At 35.3% G+C, this 23,021-nt stretch overlaps 1 protein-coding gene across 5 annotated transcripts in view; it reads right to left on the reverse strand.

Annotated features, from left to right (window-relative positions):
• The window catches only part of DACH1 (dachshund family transcription factor 1), a 352,968-nt gene that overhangs the window by 19,363 nt on the left and 310,584 nt on the right, over positions 1-23,021 (reverse strand). For 3 of the 5 annotated variants that reach the window (XM_040055316.2, XM_040055317.2, XM_040055321.1), the window contains 3 exons: positions 19,787-19,934; positions 15,364-15,507; positions 14,825-14,893 (listed from right to left, as the gene is read on the reverse strand). In XM_040055316.2, the coding sequence (XP_039911250.1) occupies positions 14,825-14,893; positions 15,364-15,507; positions 19,787-19,934 (361 nt within the window). Of the gene's footprint in view, positions 1-10,817; positions 10,885-14,824; positions 14,894-15,363; positions 15,508-19,786; positions 19,935-23,021 lie in introns of all 5 variants that reach the window. The other 2 variants (XM_040055319.2, XM_040055318.1) reach the window with 1 other exon arrangement.

Below are 23,021 nucleotides of genomic sequence, written 5' to 3' on the forward strand. Positions count from 1 at the left end.
TTGACATTTTCCTTAACTTTCTGTTTTAATTTCTGAGGGCTACGATCTTCCTGACATTGTCTCTCTCTCTGTACTTTGCATCAGAGCAGTCTAATCCATAAACTGAAATTCAGTCACCATATCTATGTTGACAATTGACACGGCCCTTTGTACTCCAGGTCTGTTCCCTTCTGTCTGACATAAAACCTCAGTCTTCTTTTCTGATCCTCTGTGTGCATGTGTCGCTGCTCTGACAATCTTAAGTTTGAGAAAACAGAGCTGTTAATCATTCACCCCTTTTGATTCCTCCTCATCTTCCCCACTACTGCTACTCTTAGTCACTATGAACAACTCTTTTAATCTTCTCTGTCAGTAAAGTTCAAAATCAAGATATTCTGCTTATTTGAAACTTCTGACTCTTCATTACAACACTGTGTCTAAATTTATTCCCATAAAAAGTCTCTGCCCTTCATTCTCCTACCCCTCTTTCTAGCTATAAATTCACATGATATTTCTCTTCATATCTCACCTACTAAAGTTTCTGTCTCAGTTGTATAAACAAATTTGTATGGCAAAAATATTTTCCTACTCTGCTTCTTTGAATTGTCACTCTCTTCTAATTCCTTCACTGGCTCTTCCCTTTTAAGAAGTAGAAACACAGTACTTGAAACATTTTGCCTTACCCTTCACCTTGTGCATTACTCCTTATCAAAATGCTTCATACTGGAGTGATACTTCCAAAGAAGCATCCTCATATAGTGCTGTTAAGTTAAGAAGACCCTCATGCAATGCTTACAAGATGTACTCTCTACAGTCCTTCAGGTCTGAAGCCTGGATTTGCAGATGAGTCTGACAGAAAAACCTAAGATCAGGAATGTTGTTTGAATCCATAATTTGATGAGAATACAGTTTCATGGACATATTTAACTTCCCATATAAATCAAAGGCATTTACCAGCACAGTCACTAACATCTCATAGTCATCATCTCCCCTCAATATCTGTGTAAAGTTTTAAGGTAAGTGACATCATTTGGTTACATTCCTTCAATAACTTTAGTTTACCTGGTCATATGGGACAGTAATTTCCATACTCTTGTAGGGGACATAGGTAGGGATGATCACAACAAAAGATGTAATGAATACTATTGCCCCACTACTGGCAAGAGATCAGTTTATCTCTTAGAGGAAACACATTAAAATACTTTTTCACTTAAAACACTGCTGTTGCCCTAACATACTTGTTGACAGATTTACATTTGATGGCTCAGATTTAATTAAATGTTACATCTTCTTTGTGTTTTTGACTAAAACATTAAAAGGACAGGGTAGTAATGCATACATTCTTTCAGCTCCTGAAGCACAAACCAGCTCATACTGGTTTATCTTTACTTCCATGAGTAAAAGTTTAGCAGGTATTGAGCTTGTGTGTACACAAGAAAGCTGAAGAAAAAACGTTCAGTGTAACTTTGGGTTAGGAAGCTGGTAGAACCTACACTAATTAAATAATCCACTCTCCACTACTGTAGCTTCAAACCTTCAAAATGTTTTTATATAAGATGCTATAACCAAACTCATTTTATTTACATAGAAGCAACAGAATCTAGAATTTATATCAGGCCTTTTTTCAAAAGATCAAAACACAGGGTCAACTTGGTATGTAAGTAGCACTCATATAAAATCAAGAAATAATCAAATAATGCTAGGCAGCACATGGTGTATTTTCAAAGCTTTCTCTAACAAAGAAAAGACTTGGAAACACTTAGACCAGATGCACTTTGTCATTACCCTGATATTCACAGAGGTTAGCCATCAGTCTGAGCAAGTGCAGAGCAGGCACAGATGATGTGCTCCATGTATTCTGTTAGCATGGAGTTTTGGGACATAAATCCTGTCACTGATATTCAAGTTGGTAAATTCCATCTAGTTTTCCATATGTCTGTACAATGAGAAAGCATGACAGAATATATAAAAGGGAGGGCAAAACATGAAGGGCAGAATAAAATCTTTATCTCTTGCAAGATTTAGGCTCAGCCTGTGATATACCACAGATTTCTGATACATCCATGATCAAGCTCCTTAGCCCCTCTATATATAAAGATAATTGCTTTGTTCTGCATCACAGGAGTATTTCCTGATGTGAAGACTAAATCCATTAAAGACTGCAAAGTTGTTCAGATATTACAATGAAAAAAATTCTAGTAGATTTCCAGTTACTCCTGGCATAGCTCAAAACAATTTATCTGAGAGTGCCACAGGGCTGCAAATTGGAATCAGTGGCACAAATAAAAAGATAAGTATCTATTTACTAAAACTTATTTCAAGCAGAAACATTATAATAGATTAAGTTTCCTCTGAAAGTAAATAACAAAAATTTAACGAAGTAATTTTGGACTAGCTATTTTTTTGTAGATTTAAAAAATTAGTGTTTTCTCATGAATAATCTGTCCTTAAACAGTTTCTCAAAACTATTATGCACAAACATGCTTTCCTTCAGCTTGATGCCTAATTTTGTTTTTTTTTCAACATACTTATTTACAGTAGCAGTTGAAAAGAATTACACTCTTAATAAATACAGTCTGTTGAAATGTCTGCTAAAGACCAACTTTGCTTCTTTAGCTGTTTTTAAAATATGATTACCCTTGCAAGCTTCACAGGCAAAATGAATTGTTTGTTTCAAATCAAAAAGAAAAAGGAGACAGCTATGAAAAGATTTTACTGTTGAATATACAGATAGAAGTCAAAGACGTTCCAAAGAACAGAGAAAGTACTAGAATACGCTAAGACACATTAGCAAAGATCAGGGCTGCCATATCTGGGACCATTTACCTATTTTGCCAAAGAGCTGGTTTTGAGTCACAGATGGTAAATATTATCAGATCCTTTTGAAAGTCAGAGAGTTTGGGATTCTTTAAAAATAATTTAAAAAACACCCACATTTTTTTCACCCAGTTTGGCTTTTTCCTACCTCAGTCAAATGCTGCGTTAAATACAAGCTAGTCGACAAGTAACCAGAGAGCAAAATCTAGAGAAATTATCTCATGAATGTTTGTGTGCAAAAAGGATAGGAGTGGTATAGGCCTTTCCTCTAGAATTAAAACAGTGATAAATATATTTTTATTCAATATGTGCAATAAACTATGAATTTCCATTTAATATAACACAAGTGTAAAATGTTGTATGTTCAAAGGCATTCTAAATGAGCAAAAGGGTTCAACATCTGCTATGATTTGAGTCTTGTAAGGCTGCTTCCAGCTGCTGCTCCAGAAAGGCCTGGATCTTCTGGAGGTGTGATGCAGATGTCTCAGATGTACTGCAGCACCTCAAGTAGCACAAGTCATCTACATGCAGACAACCAAATAACTTTTTAAATAGTGTGAGAATTAATGTGAGGATAAGAATATCTAAACCTCTCTCTGAAAACCTCATTTCAGAGTTTCAGACATGGAGGGATAAGACCAAAAATTGATTACGACCCTTGGTAGATTAGCTCACATGGCTTGCTTAGAAATTTTTCCTTCTTTGATGCAGATGGTGGCTGATAATCAAAAAAGGCCACTGAATAGGATGGCAACCGTTCATATTTAATGTTTTAAGTCTCATTGAACCTGAAATTCAAGATTTGAAATCCAGCCTGGATTGGATGCTTCTTTTTATCTGCCCAAGCTGTAGCACCTTTCAAGGACATATGGACTCCCTGTTCGATAGATTTCTTGCTATGTGTGCTAAATAGATGACATAACTTGCTACTAGTTACTAGTAGCTAGTCTACATTACTAGTTCTCCGAAACACAATACTTTTAGAAGAACTGAAAAATATTACTGTTATTTTGAGTTGTCTCCCTCATTCTTCACACAAGTCACAGGGGAAGTGCATCTATTGGAAAAATCTCAAATCATTAAATATTTTGACATCTGTTGATGGTGAGGTCTTAAGGATTTAATAGAAGAATGCAACACTAATACTGAAAGATAAAATTCCTTTATATGGGTATAATACACAAACATCAGGAAATTTTAAATCTTTATAGGGCTTAAAAAACTGATGCCAAGAAACAATCCTCTTTATGACATATCGTAACAAAATATGATGTCACTTTCCAGCCATTGTCTAAGATGAAGTAAATGTGGTGGAGGGAAAAAAATATAAGAAAGAGAAGAAGAGACAGCTCTCTAGACACTGTATAGGCAAATGCTGATAAACAGCTTACAGCCCCCAGATCGAGCTCCTCAACCAGCCTCAGAACATTCAGGATTATAGATAAGCTGTGAATAAACTAGAAGTCCACTTTATTTATACCTGTTTCATAGTAGGCTATAGAAACACCATTTCACTGAAATGATGTTGTTTTAATCAATTTTTCATCCTGGTTTATAAAAAAAAAAAATCAAGCCTTTTATTTCTTTCTCTAAAAGGGAAAATGTTATTTATTTTTTAGCTGATGAGACTATGCTAGAAATATATGTTCTACTTGCCTGATCAGATTTCAGTCATCTTCAGAGGGAGAAAACAAAGGAAACAGAGTACTTATGGGAAACAAAAATACCTAGGATGGGGTTTTGCAGTGCCCATCCTTCCCAGGCAGCAAGACAACTGGGGTGAAGTCTATTAGGTAAGAATACATTCAGCCTATCCTTCCCTCTTTGAATAAGATGAATGAAAATGAAAGTCAAAACAATTCTATATAAAGTCTTAATAGCCTCTGGAGCACAGTGTGGAGTTTTAAAAATATTCTTATTGTCCTGAATTTTCCCACTTGACTCTGTTCATGCTTAGTCATTAATTTTACATACAGTTTCTTTAAAAGTGAACTAAAGCAGCAAGTTGGAAGAAAATCTGATTGATTAACCATTCATCTCCGTAGAAAAGTCAGGAACGTATTTTATTTCCATCAGCTTCATATATATACAGCTATAAAATGAGATGTAAGTTGCAATAGATAGCAATTTCAAATAAAATGTGAAAAATTTTATGTAAGAGTGTAAGTGTTGAATGAGAGTGTTGAATACCCTCTTGAGTACTTTGCAACATATATGTAACTGTATATTCATTCTGCGCTCTTCCTTTGCTTTTTGGATGATGGATAACAGGATTATGCACCTGTAAGTTTAAAGGTGTAGCTAACAATGACCTATGAACACTATGGAACAATTGTCTATTTATAGGTTACTGCCTGCAATCAATATCACCTTCTGTTTAAGTTAATCAATGTTGTTTTTAATTGATTAGTTTGGGTTGAAAACCTGCCAAAGCACTGACTCCTGGTCAGGGGGATACTTATTGCTGTTTGGTTTCCATGCATTGCAAGATAATTTCAGTATTTATCCATGGTCAATGAAATATGAAACAAAATAAATCTTTAATGTCTGTTTCCTCATCAAGTATTCCAGTATCAACAGTAAAAGACAGATGAACTAGCAAGAGATGTTTAAAATGTCTACTATAGAATCTAGGTTTAAAAGCTAAACTATATTGGATAGTCTTTCAAGCCAAAAAAAATCAGTAGAACAAGTGTCTTTAAAACGTGTGAACTAGTAAAGCTAGTAAGCTTAGGAGAAATAAAATAAAATATTTAAATTAGTGTGCATAGACAAAGCCAAGCTCTTTCTAAAATGTATAAAAACTAAGAGAACCTATTTTCAGAGATATATCTTCTGCAACAGTAATGAAATTCAAGGTGGTGCGCATAGATTAATGTTGTTGTTTATTATTATGTATATAATTTCATTGAAGTGAATAGCACTGTTCAGATGAATAATAAGTGCATGACCCTGACATTAATACAAGGTGTTACACAGTGAAGTCAAAAAAGCAGCTGAAGTTTAAGGCACTAATCAGAAGGAAAATGAAGCATTATGTGTTACTGTAATAAAAACAGCGTTGAACCAGCAAATATTTTATGAAGACAGAACAAAAATAACATAGAATCAGGTGGACGAACCACAGGGAGGTAGTAAGGCAGCTCCACTAAATGTCACTGAGGGTTAGACACTAATATTATAACAGTATCTCACCCTTAAGACCATCACTAGGTCTGAAAATAAATTTTCTTTTGAGCATAAGAGAGACAAAAGAGAAGAGCAACACAGAAAATACACTACCCTTTAGCTTCTATAATGGAACAGTGCACGTGCATACGTTTTCACCAATGCATCAATTTGTTTGACAAACTCTGGCATGCAGAGAAGGATCAATAACAAAACAGCAGATATTACTCCCCAGTGGGCCACTACAATGGCTTTGCTCCATTCCATTGTCTTTCCCACGCATTGCTCTTAGCTCAAATCGCTACTCTTACCTAGAGAAGTCCTAGAATAACCCAAAGAACAGTCACATTACAGAGACAGTCTTGTCTTACGTCTGCAGTTAACCAAAACTGTAGGGACTGAAACTACTTGTCTAACTGATCTTTAGAAATCTTCAAATGGAAAACCTAAGGAAGAAACCTGAAAATCAGACAGGTAAAAAGAAAATTGCAAAGTCTATCTGTCAGATTGCTCACACTTTCACAAGACATGTTATTTCACATTGGCAGACCTTCAAGGAGCTTCTTGACCCCTAAGCTGAATAAATTTTTATTGATAAATTAAATGAACATGATTAGGTTCCTTGTTCGGTTTTTTTTCTTTTTGTTGTTTTTTTTTTTTTTTTTTTTTTGGGTCTTTGTTTGTTTGCTTGTTTGTTTTTTTGTTTTGTAATCTGGCCTAATGGAATAACAGGCTAAGTGGCCTAAAAATCACTGAAATTTTCATCTCCAAACAGGTCAGTCCACTGTACTGTCACTGCTGTCTCACAGAACCCTTTTATATTTCTATGGGTCTAGAATAGTCAGCTGTTTGTTTCCATAAACACCCTAGCTAAGTAGCAGATGTTTCCTTGGGCAGTTATTCAACATATCTAGAAAAAAAAAATCCCTTTGCCTTCCAGGCTTCTGACAGCTTTGTTTCCAGCTCCTGACTTCTTTTCCCTGCTGAAATGTTCAACCTTTATAGCAGGCCTGCACAACAGGTGGGCCATGGGTCTCTTGCAGTTTGAAAAAGCATTTGTTTGGCCCTTCAGCTGCTGAGAAGCATCATGTACTGTTTGATTTGCCCAGCTGCCAAGAGCCAGCAACAAGATGTCCAGCAGAAAATGCATATCTCCTGGCTTGTCACTGATGCCTCAGAATGCATGTACCTCCTAGTCAGCCACCTGGTCAACCAGCAGCCACATGGCTCCAGATCATACACACACACACATTGCCCTGCAGGTCAAGGACGTGACATATTAAGAAATATTTGGGATATTCAGAAGTAGTACTTGGCAGAGGAGGAGGTGAAACAGAGGTGGAAGGAAAATGAGAAAGCAACAATAGAGGGGAAGCTGAAACTGTGTTGAAATGGGTCAGCAGAGAAGAAGGAATGTCACACGGGAAAATGAAAATGCATTTTCATTCTGCAAATGACCTGATACATTCATTTGAGAATTCTGACTCTATACTAAACCCAAGCACCTTTCTGCTAGAAGTCCCATGCAATAATAAATGAGTAACAACAAATCCATAGTACTTACTAAGTGTTGATAAAACCAGAATAACTGATGAGCAAGTGTCAATTGAATAAAAACGCAGAATTTACAAGTTGGTATACGTGAGAGACATTTAGCAGTTCCAAGAGTTTTTATAACAAAAAAAAAAGGCAAGAAAAATCTTGGTAAAATGTATAAAGAATCAGGTGCTTTCCTTAGGTTTAATAAATTAATACTTTAGAGAACATATGGCCATTGTTTTATATGGCTTTATACAGACAGATGACCTCATCTTTAGGCAGCTATGGATGCAAATGGAATTGCTTTTGATAAAGAGGGATGTGAAAAGGAACAGACAGAAATGCAGAGATAGGAGATAGAAGCTCTAAGACAAAGATTCCGTTATTGAAAGGACTCTGCAGATAAAAGAAATGTGCTTAGCACTAGTTATCATAGTCAATATGATGCAGAAAATAAATGAAGAAAAGACTAAAGAGAAGACATTTTAGTTTAATGTTCTGCAAAGAACACTGATGTCCCTAGAAAAGAAATAAATGTTCTGTCATTTGAGGATATAAAACTATTTTTTAAAAATCATTAGTTAATTTGAGAGTAGCCCTGCACTGGAAAATGTATCCTATCTACGATTAGCAGCCAACAGTATTCTTCTCTAAGTCTACAAACATGAACTCATAAAAATACTTAAGATTTACAGAAATTAGGACAAGAAATCAGATGTGAAATAAGGAAATTGGAAATAAGGACAGAAATTGTGACTGGGGAAGTGACTGAGACTGGCTAAATACATACATAGAAACAGGGAAACCAGGACACTGGAAAACACTGTGAAATGGAGTACTAGAAAAGACTGGCTGATGATAACTGAGACTGAAGTTGAGGGACTGAATTATTTGCATTAATAGACAAGAACAGAACCCAGTGGTTGAGAATAGAAGGAAAGATAGGAGTCAGAACACAGATAGGGCAAGAAAGTCAAGCAAAGTCATTCGAGGGTTCTTAGAGGCAGAAATATGAGGTTTCTTAGAGGGTAAATCATGATAAGTAACTGGACATTTGGCATATGGATAGAATGTTATGAGTCAGGATCTTGATTAACAAGGATATTAGGCAGAAGAATTCAAAACTTTAGGGGCTGGAATTATGACTGAATATAAAAAGAAATGCATTGAAAGGTGTGAGGGGAAAAAAAGGGCCAAGAAAGAAATTAGAAAACTTGAAAGTTTGAAAGTTGTTGCTAAGATTGATTGAAAACCCAGAAATGAGGGAGAACCAAGAAAAAGAAAGCTGGATGGAAACACTGTTAGAGGTGATACAGGTTGCAAGAAATATGAAAGGAAGATTCTGTGCCCAAGAGCACGAAATGTATCCTAAGACTATCTATCTCAGCAAGTATCTGTAAAACTGCCCTAGCAAAATGGTCATTCCTAAGGCCACAATGCTCATATCCTGGTATTACAGTTTATCAGTTTCTTGGTTAGCTTCATCACTGTGAACTTAAGATTCAATTCCATATGGTTTTCAGATGTTGTCTCACACTGAAACTTCTGACTTTGTAGTTTACTTGTTAAGAAGACAACCCTAAGAGATGGTTACCTAGGACATTAGTGAAGCAAAGGCCTCAGCTGTTAGGAAATGACAAAGATTTAATATATGAAAAAAAATTTAGATAATAATTTACAACTATTCTGTAAAGCATGATGTCTAATTATGGAAAAATTAAATATAAACCAAGTATTTAATATATGAAAAAAAATTAGATTATAATTTACAAATTATTCTGTAAAGCATGATGTCTAATTATGTAAAAATTATATATAAACCAAGTATTTTATAAAGCATTAGAAGACATGCTGAGCACTGAAGATAAAGAAAATATTAGATAGATATCCCTTTATTCACTTATATTTTTGTCCCCTGTACTGAATGAGACAAGGTACTGTGAAAAATACAGCATCTAATCATATAATTAAAGATTGTATCATGACACATACACAAAGACAGTTGAACAAAGGTGAAGAAGACAACCTTAATTCTACCATTTTCTTATTTTGGAATGCTTGACTTCATAGCCTTGATAATGGCCTTTTCCAATAAAGTTTTTGATCTCATAAAAAATATCATCACATATTTCCACACACTTTTGTCCAAGATTTATATGTCAGAAATAGAACTGTGTGCAGTAGCTTCACAGAACCACCAAAAGTTTCTCTTCATTGTGGAAGTCCTTCAGATACCCATCTTTCAAACACAAATATAACAAGAAAGAATTAAGGACTATCAATTGCTGAGATTATTATGTGGATTTTGCTTGTTGAAAAATAGATTAAACAAGTTTCAAACCAACGCAAAAACAATTTTAGCTTAGGTTTCAGGGCAAATGACTAAAGCTGTATATAAGCATTTTTCATTAATGTGGAAGGCAACTGCAGGGCAGCTTTCCCCTAATATTTGGGCAGCAAAATGCACACTTGGAATGGGCAAATTTAAATAATAATTTCTTTCTTGTTCTTATTCAGTAGTCTTCAAAGGCTTTACAAGGACCTTCACAGAGGACCAGTGTGCTGAGTTGCTGTTATTTTCTTTCTCTGTTTCTGGATCTGTTCAACATCTCTGTTTCCTACCTTGTCCTTTCTAGGAGGAGAAAAAGACAGATGGCCTTGGAAGGTTTTGTGCGCATAGTAGCTGAGTGGGTCTTTCTCTTACAGAAGGAAGGTATAATCTGAAACCACTTAGCATTACACTTAACTGAATTGTTAATACGAGCCTAGAGAACAGGTTGAGAACTAAAGAAAGGGAAGGTGTCAGTAGGAAAGGGCTTAGAAAGGGTAAGTTCATTTTGCTAAGGGACAGGGAGAGTAGATAACAGACACGTCTGGAGGAAGGCTGATAATGTGCTAGAAGAAAAAAAATCACAAAACCATTTGTGAGCAATTTGGGAAAAGGAACACATGACAGTAACATGGCAAGGAAAGAATGGTCAATGGTGAAGATGGTGCAAAACTAGAATGCTTTTAGAGGATTTCAGATAATGTGTAAAGCAATTGGTCTTTAAGTAGAGTGAAAATGAAAGTACAGGACTTGGGATGGAAACTACTGGGAGATAGAAAATTGGGAATCTGGAGTATATAGAGGAAGAGAAAACATAATAATATAGGCAGGCAAATACATGGTAAGTAACCAGATGAGAAAAAAAAAAAAAAATCAATGGAAATAGGAAAGTAAAAGCTGCAGTAAATGTCATTGTTCTAGTGGTTAGTAAGAGGTCTGTTAACAAAACAGTATATAAAAGTCAAACATTAGCTTTGTATGGTACCTTTTTGTGTGGGATGAGGGGGTCTTGGGAAACCGGATTGGGAGCTAGGCATAGGCATCTAGTGAACCTACAATATGTATGGAGAAGAGGATAATCTGCTTTATTATTATTTAAAACAGAAGCAAAGAAAACATATAAAACCAGTGTCTTCACCAGTTCCTAATAGCTTAGTAATCTTTCTATTGCTCAAAAAAACCCCAAAAACATAAGTGCATCTGAGACTCAAATGTGAATTATTAATTATGATTATTTGTTAACATATTATGGATATTGCAACAAACTGTTATCTACTCAGTATTTAAAAAACTAAAACACAACCCTAAAATACCCTTCATTGCTTCTTTTTATAGTCTTGTATTCAAATTCCTTTTTATTATTGCACCCATTTTACAAAAGACTTTACATACACTAAAAGTGAATCTAAATGAGTGCTACATGACTAAAAAATAGAACAGAACACACCCCCTTATTGACAAATGCAATTATCTTCTACACTTAAATTACTTCTATTCTTTACTCTTCAAAGTGATACTTAAAAATAGCAACATTAGATATAACTTCAAGTTGACAAGTATCCATTTATTTATAATAAATAGTAAACAAAATCTTTAGTTTTAATTATGATTTTCTTGCATAAAATTTTCTTAAATGCTGAAATTACACTTTGTACTTCAATTATACCACTTCCCTACAGAGCACTGCAGCTTTCCTACCTTTGTTTGCTTAGTTATAAAACCACGTAGCATGCTCAACACAGTAAATTGAAAAATGTTCGTGGATAAAAAGACTGTTAACCCAGGCATCCTTAGATACTGAGACACAGATATATTTTTGAGAGGCATAAGAAAGTATTTCCCTAGTAAGTATTTTTTCCCCAGAACCTGAAAGATGCAAGAGGTGGCATTATGTTTTTAATTATGGAATATACTGTATCTAGAATAGAAGAAATATTTGTATATGATTTTTTTTTTATAGTGCATACCAAAGTGTACAAAATATCATTTACAAAGAAAATGTAAGGACACAATTGAAATTTTGTATAATTGTGACAATATGGTCTTTGTTGCCCCAAACAAAATCCAAGAAAAGCAGCATAAAATGTTTCAACCATTGGAAAGCTTTTGTAGAGTTTTGCAGGTAATGGGCCCCATCTGTACTGAGCATGCTTTAGTCCAGTGCTGCAGGAATTAAGTGGTTCTTTCCCTGCAACTCTTTTTCCTCACTCCTGCCTACAACTGTCATGCTGAATACTGAAATTGGAACAGAAGCTCTCAGTGCTTCCCTCCCTGATATCCAGGCAGGTACACGAAAAGAAAGGGAAATGTACAGAAACCAGTAGGGAATGTGAGCCTGACCAGGGAGACAGGAGAAGCAGACACTACAGACGGAGATGTGGTTTGCAACAGGGATGGCTGGTAACAGGGAATGTTAATGCAGCTCTTGGAACAACTGGGTAAGGAAAGGAAGCAACAGGAAGGCTCAGACAGAACCAGGGGGCTGGGGGTCACGGAGAAAGAGCGAGCCTGTAATTAAGGAAATAATAAGGGTGGCATGAAACTAAGTCCAGAAGTGAATGCTGGAAGAATGTGAAGTTGGGAAAAAAGAAGAGCAATTTAATGTAGAGCAAGGAAAATAGTCAAATTAGCAATTGACAAAAGGTGGGATTCGAGGGAGAAGGAAGGCAGAAGGAACTGCGACAGATATAAAGGGATACGTAGCAAGGGGGACACAGAGAAAAGGCAGTTTATGGCGAAAGGAAATCCTCCTTCCAATATTGGAAATGAACACAAACGGTCCAGACATTTGGCATGACTTGACTGCTCTTAACTGTTTCTTGAACTATTTCTGAAGTCTGTCACCCTATAATGACTGATTTACATTGAAATTATGTTCCTACAGTTATATTTGCATTGTAGGGTTACATATTGCAGTAGATCTATAAGTTCTGAACTGCTGTATGATGACTGAGCTGAATATATTAAACTGTAAGACATGAAAACTGTTATTTCTTGCTTCTTTCCTCTTTCTTAAAACCCCTCTGCTCTAGTAGTATTTTGAGAGTCCAAATAGATAGAGGAAATGTCAGAAATCAGGTTGCCTTTGCAATATGATTCAATATCACAATCAGAAAACATCATGGTCCAGTCTTGAACTAAATAATCATCTGTGGATTTTAGTTTTGTTTTTAATGTGCATCAGCTTGGACAGGTGAGTCAAGGAAAAGTCATTACTGAGAATGTCTCCTGTAAATCCCTGATTTCACTTATTGCAAAAATGGAAATACATGAAATGAATAGAGAATAGCTGGGAAAGAATGCAGAATCATTGTTCAAAAGCTGAAGTGCTGTTCCTACATAGTGTGGGAAAAAAAAATCCTTTAGAATACATGCTTCCAAATTTGTGCTGCTCATAATATAAATATCCAACTTGATATTTCAGCCTATGAGCTAGACTGAATTCAATAGGAACAATGATTTGATTACACCTGAACGCTTCTGCCAAAAATGCAAATTATCCTGAAAAATTAGGTCCTTGATATTCGACAGTTAAGCAATATGTCATCTTTATCTGTATTTGACTGTTTCCCAGCTATCAAATCGGAATCCTCCAAATTTCACTTCCTTGCAAGAATGCTCTGAAGATGGAGCAATTAATGTTTGCAATGAGTGCAAGTACTGCAGCGACGAGTGCAGCAGCACGGCCTCCCAAGAAATTAGAAGTCTGGTTTAGCATCAAAAGAAGTAACAAAATGTCTGGATTATAACAAAATTAAATAATGGCTGAATTCTTACCAAATGAATTATATCGAATGGTGCTTTGAATAACGAATACGTTTTGCAGGAAGGAAGGCAGGATTCTGGGGTAACAGACCTCGTAATGTATTCACTTCCCAGGCAACATTTAATCTGGCATTTTCCAACTTCTGTGTTACTGAGTTTGTGCATAGACACAACTTGCTTTAAATGTCTTTGTTTATATATTTGTGTGTTTGTCTTTCACAAGAACTTGTTGCATTTTTGTTCATATGTTTATATGTTCAATCCCTTAAATGCTTCTTGACTTTTTTATTCTGTTGTTACAGCCTCCTTGCGGCACACCAGTAACAACTCCTTGGAAGTTAGGAAATGTGATTAAATAACACGAAGTTGTCAAATGATACTGTTAGGATGATTGACTTGGAAATGCAAAATAAAGGCAATTGAGTGTGATTACTGGAGCTAATCCTTTTAGGCTGGTCTCTGAAAAATGCACCTTCATTTACCATTGAAAACAATTGCTATTTTTATTGCTTAGTATTCATGTAGGTAGATTTAGCATGTTGATAAGAACAGATATTATAACATAAATACTATCTTCAAAATTTGCTCTTTACCAATATCTCGATGTTTGCAATGTACATTTAGATTCACAGGGGAAGTAATATGGCTCTCTTTAGTATTTCATGTATAAATTTACTCAGCAGATTTGTTTTATTAAAATGTAAATAATGGGATGTGGTAAATGAAAAATCCAAGATGGGAATAAACAGCTTATTTATTGTTAATGTTCTGAGTAGCTTATTGAAACACACCTTTCAGTAACTGCCACTGACTATTAGCTATGAAATTCTCATCATGCTTTGAATGCTACCCATTAGGTTTAGCCATTTGTACAGTTAAAAGGTTCAAGATGTTTCAAATATACCTTTAAAAATGTTATTAACTCAAATCAAACTACACATATTCACAAAAACTGCATTCAGCATGTCTGAGAGTCAACCCAATACTGCTTCAAATTAATTATTCTTCTTTAATTGCTCTATATAAACAGAAATGACCTATTAATTTAAAGAAAATCTATCAGCACAGAATGTATTCTCTCTTATAAACAAGCAAGATGAACTTGACCTTGTTTGAACTTGTTTTGATGTGGCCCAGATGGTAGGCTACATGCTTGAATAGCAGTCTAAAGCTGAGGAAAAACTCATATAGCAAGATCTAGATTTATAGCCTTTTGCAAATTCCTACCTTGTATTGTCCTTTCAGCATCTGTTCTGCCCCCGCTGCGGTCAGCTTCTATCTCTGGGGTCAGAGAGTCTAGAAACATAGAAAGGTAAGACTGACACATATTTCATTTGATTCTTATAGCCCTTTTTACAACCTGTTACTCCAATGCTGAATTACAATACAATCAACCTTTGTCAGTGTTTTTAATGTTGAACAATGACTGGAGGCCAGGACAATTTTTTGTTAGACTGGGAAGATTAATGAGCAATAGATTTTTTTCAAGCAGAAAGGGGGTGGGGGAGAATAAAAAGGAAGAAAAAAATTGACTTCTCAAGCTTATAATATAAAATTGTCCTAGTTTGAACATTCTCTCCGGTGAGTTTATTTGCACATACTGTATAAAGTAACAAAGCAATAAAGACAGAGGTATCACTTGAATGAAGGAAAGATATTTTCTTTTTTTTTACCTTTCCATCATGTTATAAATTTTCAATATAACAAGATTCTTTTGGCATTTAAATTGAAAGTTAATGACACAGAGGCAAAAATTGGCTTCTTACCATTTAGGACCCTGAGACTATCTGTTGAAGCTGCCTGTTTGAGTGTTTGTTCTGCTTGCTCTCGTCGTTTAGTCTCAAACTCAAGTGCTTCCTGCAATTTCCTCTTTGCCTTCTTTTCCTTCTTTAGCCTTTTCTGAATTATTGCTGTGAAAAGAAAATAACATTGGTGTATTCCAGTTTGGATATGCACGATGACCTATTAAGGGTCCTGAGAAACACTGTAATTGCAATGTTCATTTCAACTGATTAATTACACAATAAATATTTAGATTACTTGAAATTTGTTGGAATCACCCTGGAATATTCTAAAAGCTACTGTTCTATATGTAAAACTCTATGTGTTATCAAGCAATGACTTTTTTTTTTTTTTTTTTTTTTTTTTTTTTTTTTTTTTTTAATAAACAGCTGAGAATCTGTGAATTTTCAAATCAGAAAACCTTGGAAACCAGCAATGGAATGTACTTTTTGAGTCATCTGATGTAGATAAGCCCCTATTTCTGGAGGCGAGAGAGTTTCCAGAATTAATTTCACCATTTCTGTTTCCCATACTACAGTCAATAGATACGTGGTGATGGAGCTCTTGCCTCCCTGAAGCTTCTCTTGCATAAGAGGGGAATCCATCTGCCTGGGTCCTGGGCAGCCCCCACCATGCTCTGGTCCTTATTTCTTGGGAAAGGCCCTGAGACTTCTAACTCCCCTCCAAGCTCTGCTTCCTGCAAGCCATCTGACCTCTTGGTGCCTGGTCTCTTCCCCCTATTTATTTCTTTTCCACACTTCCCTTTTGTCTTTCTGTTTCTTGCTTTTTGTTGATGCCTGTCCCACCAACCATCTAACCTTGAAGAACTCATGGCAAATCCTTTATGGTGCTGGATCCTTCAGTCAAGTAAATATTACTATGCTTTGTCAAACGTGAGGGAAAATATTAGTAAAGAAATGAGAATTTTTAAATTAAATATAGAAAGTCCTTATTTAGAAAAAATGTTTTCCTTGAATCTCTTCAGCGTAAACTCTGTAGGAAAAGGATGGCAAGTTCAGTAAAAGGGACTTCATCACAATTTTCTTTTTTAGGTTACCAGTGACTTACAACCACAAAGGTAAGACTCGCAGGATCCCTAACTAAAGGAACATACTACAAGTTATGCTCCTGATGGAAAAGGGTAATGTCAACCAATTTTTCAACGACATTAAAACCAAAGTGGGCCTCTGAAGCAATCAAGTAAAGTTGCAGAGCATACATTATCTCCCTCACCACACCCCAACCGTTCTTAAATAGCACATTTAGGTTTTTCATTGATGTGCATGTACAAAGCTTTTTGTCCTAAGATCTTCCTGAATAATCCTTTCCAGGACATTCTGTTATTGTGACACTAACTAAAAAATTATCTACTAAACCACTCACTAAAGAATTCTTTATATACAACAAATGAATTATCCTTACCAAACCCAGATACTAGAAACTGTTAGGTTTGTATGTAAAGATCTATCTAACCCTGTATCTCACTGCAAAGTATCCTCTGGTATATGCCTAGGAGTGAATGCTGGAAAAATACAAAAATGTACTTCCATACTCCCCAGGGACAGTAGACTGTGATGGTGGTATCTTTCACAAAATGCAAATAATGAAACTTTTAAAGGGAGCTGTCATTGTTATTACTCTTTAATTTATATGCTAAGAACCACCTTTTAGATGATCTTGTATATTTTGTACTGCTATACAGAACCGTTCAGGCACAAAATTAACATAAGTACATATCTTGTAGTCAGAATAACTACATAATTTACATCCAAGACTTTGGAATTTTGGTTCTTTTTCATTTTGTACAACACCAACTACTTTACGGGCTAATTAACTCATACTATCAAAGAACATCTAGCATCTATACAAAGGCTAAACTAAATACATTTTGAATCATTGCATGGTTTTAATGTTTTCATTATAAGTACTTTGAAAGTGATTGCAATAAATGAGAAGGAAACATATGTTGCTTTCTGAATTAAAATGTCATCATGGCTGACACATTGTAGATGTGACTACAGCAGTCAGAGACAAAATTAGCAAACCCTTACTGTGTAGCTGCTCACAGAAGAGATATTATCCTACTTTCACCAGTTGATGAGACACATCCTACAGCCTTAGGAATTGCTAATTGGAAAATTTAAAAAGAAGGAAGGAAACACTACAGTAAATAAGCAGCTCTATAGAACATACAGTAGCAGCTGTGAATCCAACACTCCATAAAAAAAGGCAAAAATACTCATCTATAGCCACTAAACAGAATTACATTTGACTTGTATTAACATGGTGAGCAAAAGATAAATGTTGGCTAATGCTGAAGATCCCCTTCACATAAAGGGTTTGACCTATACGTGACACAGTGGCTTGTGTTTCCACACTGTTGCTTTTAAGTGTTTTTCAGTAGTTTCATACAGTATCTCCTCACCTAGCAGGGAATCTGGTACATTTCTCCCTTCTTGCACATGCTTCCATTAAGGCATGTGAAACTATCTTTAAGATATGACACTTGCTATCTGAAAAACTAATCGTAGGTAAAGCCTCCAATACATTTTTCTGCCTTTAACTGAAGAACAAATTTTCACAATGATTACAACGTGGTCTTATTTTTTTCTCTCTTACTTCCATCTGTTTATTTGAAAGACTAATCCATACTTTTCTTTCTTTTATATAGAAGTATCCACTAGCAGAGATAGCCATCCTAAATATATTTGGGTTGCTGCATACCACCATGAACTATTCAAATCCATTCCTCTCTGGTCTGACCGTTTTCCCAGCTCAAGATCGACATTAGAGGGATGCATATGCCAAAGCAGGTAATGCATCATGCTGAAAATAATATTGCCAATTATTTCAGTAACCTGAACAAAATAAGGGACTATCCCATGTTTGGGGTTTTTTTGGTTTTTTTTCTGACATACAACTTTGAGTGAAATTAATTTTGCTTTATTTTATATTTTCAAAACACATTTGTCTAGCACAGCCTAATCAACCATGTGACCTCTGGAGTTAAAGGGAAGAGAAAGAATTTTACAAAGTGCAATTGACCCCACCTACCTATCTGAGAACAGGCTCCTTTTTTATTGTCCAGAAAGCAAACTTCTATTGATTAAAATGAGACGCCTAACTTGTAGATGGTGAAACTAAAGTAAGGTCAAATGGGTTCCCCCCTAGACCTTTCCTGTTTTGCATGTGATTGTACAACTCTAAAGAGGAATATATAGTTGAGTGCTTCTGAGAAAGATGTGAAGACTAACCAAATTACTTGACTCTTTTACCAAAGTGTAAGTAATGCAATTGTATTGAGCAGAATGGACCAGTTGTGGACAAAGAGATGATTCATTGCACAGGTGTGGTAACTGTTAGCAGCAAATGTCTTTCAAAATACATCCTCAGAAGTTAAAAAAAGGGTAATTAATTATGTGATTGTCCTATCCTTTAATGGGATGTCCTTCCTTTAATGAAGCATGATTACATTGTGTACCTACTGCTAGCATGTTAGTCTAAGGCATAATGACATTGGTTGTGAAACCAACTTTTCTTGGGATTCTCGGTTTAGCTGGTTACCAGAAAATTAAACAGGACAAGAAGATAGTTGTAACTCTAGCCCTGCAAAAATACACATCTGACTTGTCATGGTTTGAGTTAAACAGCAAGGGAGTCCCAAAGGTTAACTGCCCTTGCAAAGTAATCAGGCACCATTAAAGGGTGAAACAGAGACAGAGAAATGAACGCATGAAGAAAGACAGAAACATGCTCATAATGCAAATAGTTAATACAAATCACTCCAAACTGCCTCACCTTCACTAACAATGTAATTATTTAAAAATCTTTAACATGTACAGGCTTTACAGGGGCTTATTTTAATGCTACAAATGCTATTAATGCTTCTGCTTCATCAAGAAGAACCTTTGCTGTTACTTCTACAAACATGTATTTTATCTACTATGCATTATAAAGAGCTCATATATTACCAATATCTTTATATTTATTACATACAGTTTGCCTAAATATGCACCGTATAAGAACAGAACAGAGCAGAGTCCCTAAACACTTGCAGATTCTTAAATATGATACAAATTGTCTTTCTATTAAGCAGCTATCTCTTTTCCTAATGATCACAACTTGCAAAGGACTGTTACAGCATGTAGGGTATTTATAATTGCTTTTGTATTACTGATATAACACTAGTCCAGAAAAAAATGTTGAGAAAAAGGAGGGTCCTTGCTCCAAGTCTCATGAAGACCCTGTACAAAATTAGGCAGGCTATAGAACATCCTTCACTGCAGTCAGCTGAGACCTAACATGATTTAAGGGAGATAAAATTTTGATAAAGCACTGGTGTTTGATAGAAAATTGTTTACTAAGGAAGTAAATTACAAGGTGCTTATGTCTGCTTAATCAAGATACCTCTGTTCTTCTGCTCCACAGCCAACTGTTTTTCAAGTGTTTCCCTCAGTTCTCGCTCCCTGAAGAGTTCCATCTTCAGCTCTGTTTTTTCCAGTTGGACCTGTTTCTCTTGAGCTCTGGCATTGTCTATAGCAACCTTTAGTAGACCCTGTTCAGAGATAAAGTTGGATATTTATAGAATGTTAGAACAGTTGACATAATAACTAACTATGGTTACTTTTCCTTGATAGTGATGTGATATTTTAGAAATAAAATAATTCTATCACAGGATCAAAGTTACCTGTTATCAACAGCAATTTTTAACTGGAATTAACATTTGAACAGGTGGACAAAAATCTGTAGAAAAGCTGGGAGTCAGGCTTTCTTAGAAAATGCAAACTCACCTCTGACTGTGCATATAAGTTATGTGAAAAATATACAGGAATAGGTTTACTCCTCTTAAGAAAACCTGGCAATCTTACAGTCACATCGTACACAGAATTCAATCTCTAGTCCAACTCGAGCTAATGGAAGTTAGCTAAAGGAGAGTCTCTTTTAAAGTCTTGTCATCTTGCTCCTCATCCTTGTTAATTACTATTAATTTCAAATATTTACATATATCCTTAAGGTCCCACGGAGTATAGGTATATTGGGATAATAAGGAAAAGGACAGTCACAATGCAGGAAGACACCTCATTTTTAACAAGTCTGTTCAATGATTTGTATGATTGTTATCTCACAGCAGAAAAACAAAACACAATCATCTCTTGATTTCTTGACCTGAGATGGTTGATACAAACTCTGTCTTTCTGTTGTCAGTGTATCAGGAAATAACAATTCAGATTATTTTAAACATCTTTTGGAGAATTCCAACTTCAAAATTCCTTCTGCTTTTGCAAGGAAATTGGATGATCCTGGCACAGCTAACAACGTATTATCAATAATATTAACTAGCTAGCTAGGACACTGAGACAGGGCATCAAATATAAGCAGAAATGGAATTTAAATAAATAAACATGCAAATAACCTTTTCCCTTTCCCAAAGCCCGGCCATCAGGCTCTTGGGTCTACACCCGAATCTCTCCTACTGAAGCTATCATAATAAAGTAGATAATTAAGCATGGATATTCATATATGAACCTCCATGGATATGAAACTAACTCTCCTGTATCCTAGGCAAGACTCCTGATAACTTAACCATAGAGATAATTTGACCCAATAGAGATTTAATTACTGACATAAAGCAAAACAATGCCAACAAGAGAGACAGAACAGTACTCCCAATGGTTCTGCTAAGGAAACATTCAGCTAACAGCTATAATGTTCACACTCAAGACCTGGTTTGAGCACTACAGACACAAAACCATGATGCCCCTCTCCAAAATAAACTTCCTCAAGCCTCAGGCACACCTTCCTAAATTGGATACTGGGTGGCATTTTTTTTTTTTTTTTTTTTAATATCTCCCAAAGAAGAATGGAAAAATGAGCAAGTATAATGATACTTGAGAAACAGAAAAAATATTTTTTTATGAGTGTTAGTCTGCACATTTATCCCACTGGTTTTCTCAGTGTGAATGACTGCTGTAAAATTTTTGTCCTTCAAACTCCTCTTTTAGTTCTGTTTTCAGAGCCTGTTTTTTTCAGTAGTCCTCATCCTCCTTCTTAAATAGTTGCCTCAAATCTTGACTTAATGCTCTCCAGCTCTGTTACACTTCAATCTACTGAAGTCAATAGGAGCTAAAAGTTCTCAACACCTTCTGACTGCGAGGCCCAGATGGTCAGCCAAATGGTGTATACCATTCTGTTCTTATTTAGTGGCAATACACTAAATTCTGTTCTTATTTAGTGTAGTACCACTAAATGAGAACAGAACCATGTTTGGAAATATGGTAACAATGGTAACACAACAAATGTCCTCACAAATATGTTTAAAGTTTTAGCGGTTTTCTTTTGCTGTTGTAAAACAGCTAAATCACAAAGGTATTTTGTGTGGAATGTTAAACCCAAATGATTATTACAGAAAAACAAAGAAAGATACCTATAAAGCTCTATATACATATGCAAAGCAAAATACCAATTGAAATATCTGGAAAGTGTTTAGAATCTATTTTTCAGAAGTTAATATTAATTTGAATTCTGTTCCCTTTCCATGGCCATATTCTCTTCCTTGGCCATATGCACCTATTCTGGTGCATTTGAATTAGTAAGACTATGAAGTGGGACTTGCTTATCAATAACTGCTTCTGGATTATGCTTAAAGTCTAGAATGTTTTAATTGCCTGCTATGCCTCACTCACTGGAACATGTGAATCATCCCAATCACAAATAAACCAGGTCAAGAGAAATTACACAAAAAGTATTTGTTGATGAAAAGTGTATTGTCTAGTATGTTTAAAGCTGCAAACCCTGTCTTCCCAAATTCTTAAAATCCATCTTGTTTAACAATAAAATCAAGCCACTAAAGCAACTGTCATCTTTACTCAATTCAACTACATTCATGTTCATGTTTCTTCTTCATCAGGAACAAACAATTAGTAACAAATGAAAGAGATCATTACATCAAGTGCCCTTTTAGATCACCCCAATTAAAACTTTAGTTTAGCTGTATTTTAATTCTAAGATACCAAATTCTAATTTTCTGCTCTGATTGCTCTTGTTGACTTATCTTTGAAAGATGTACTCTCAGTGCAAAGCCTAGAGATTATTTAGCAAGATGCCAATGTTGGCATCACTTAATGTGTTGATTGGTTGTATTATCAGTAGCAGTTTAAAATAAATTACTATTAAACTATTATTGTTCTTGGCTGAGAAAACACAATATTTTGGTGTTCTTTAAATATGAAACAATCATTATGAATAAACATGGAGAATAACACTAGAGTGTAACACTGATGTGTGTAATTTTATATTAAGAATTGCTGCAAAGTACAAAGCTGCTAAAAGATTATTACATTTTCTATTGAGTTTCTGCACCACACTTCCTCCCCCAGTCTTTCCTTTTTTTATACTTGCTAACATAGCTAATGGTAATACATTACCTATTGCTGCTGATTATGTCTGAAAAATATTAGCTTTTTGGAGCCAAGATCCACAAGGGACTACTTATAAGCTACACAAAATTAAGTTTCATTTTTAGAAGTTAAATCAGTGCACATCAGTAGGCATCCAATGTGAAAAAAAATCTGCACTAGAGCCAAACTGATGCATATCAAAAGTGCTGTTGTTGCCAATGACAGCACTAATGCAAAAATACTGG

The sequence above is a fragment of the Hirundo rustica genome, chromosome 2 (assembly GCF_015227805.2).
Source record: "Hirundo rustica isolate bHirRus1 chromosome 2, bHirRus1.pri.v3, whole genome shotgun sequence".
NCBI lineage: Eukaryota > Metazoa > Chordata > Aves > Passeriformes > Hirundinidae > Hirundo > Hirundo rustica.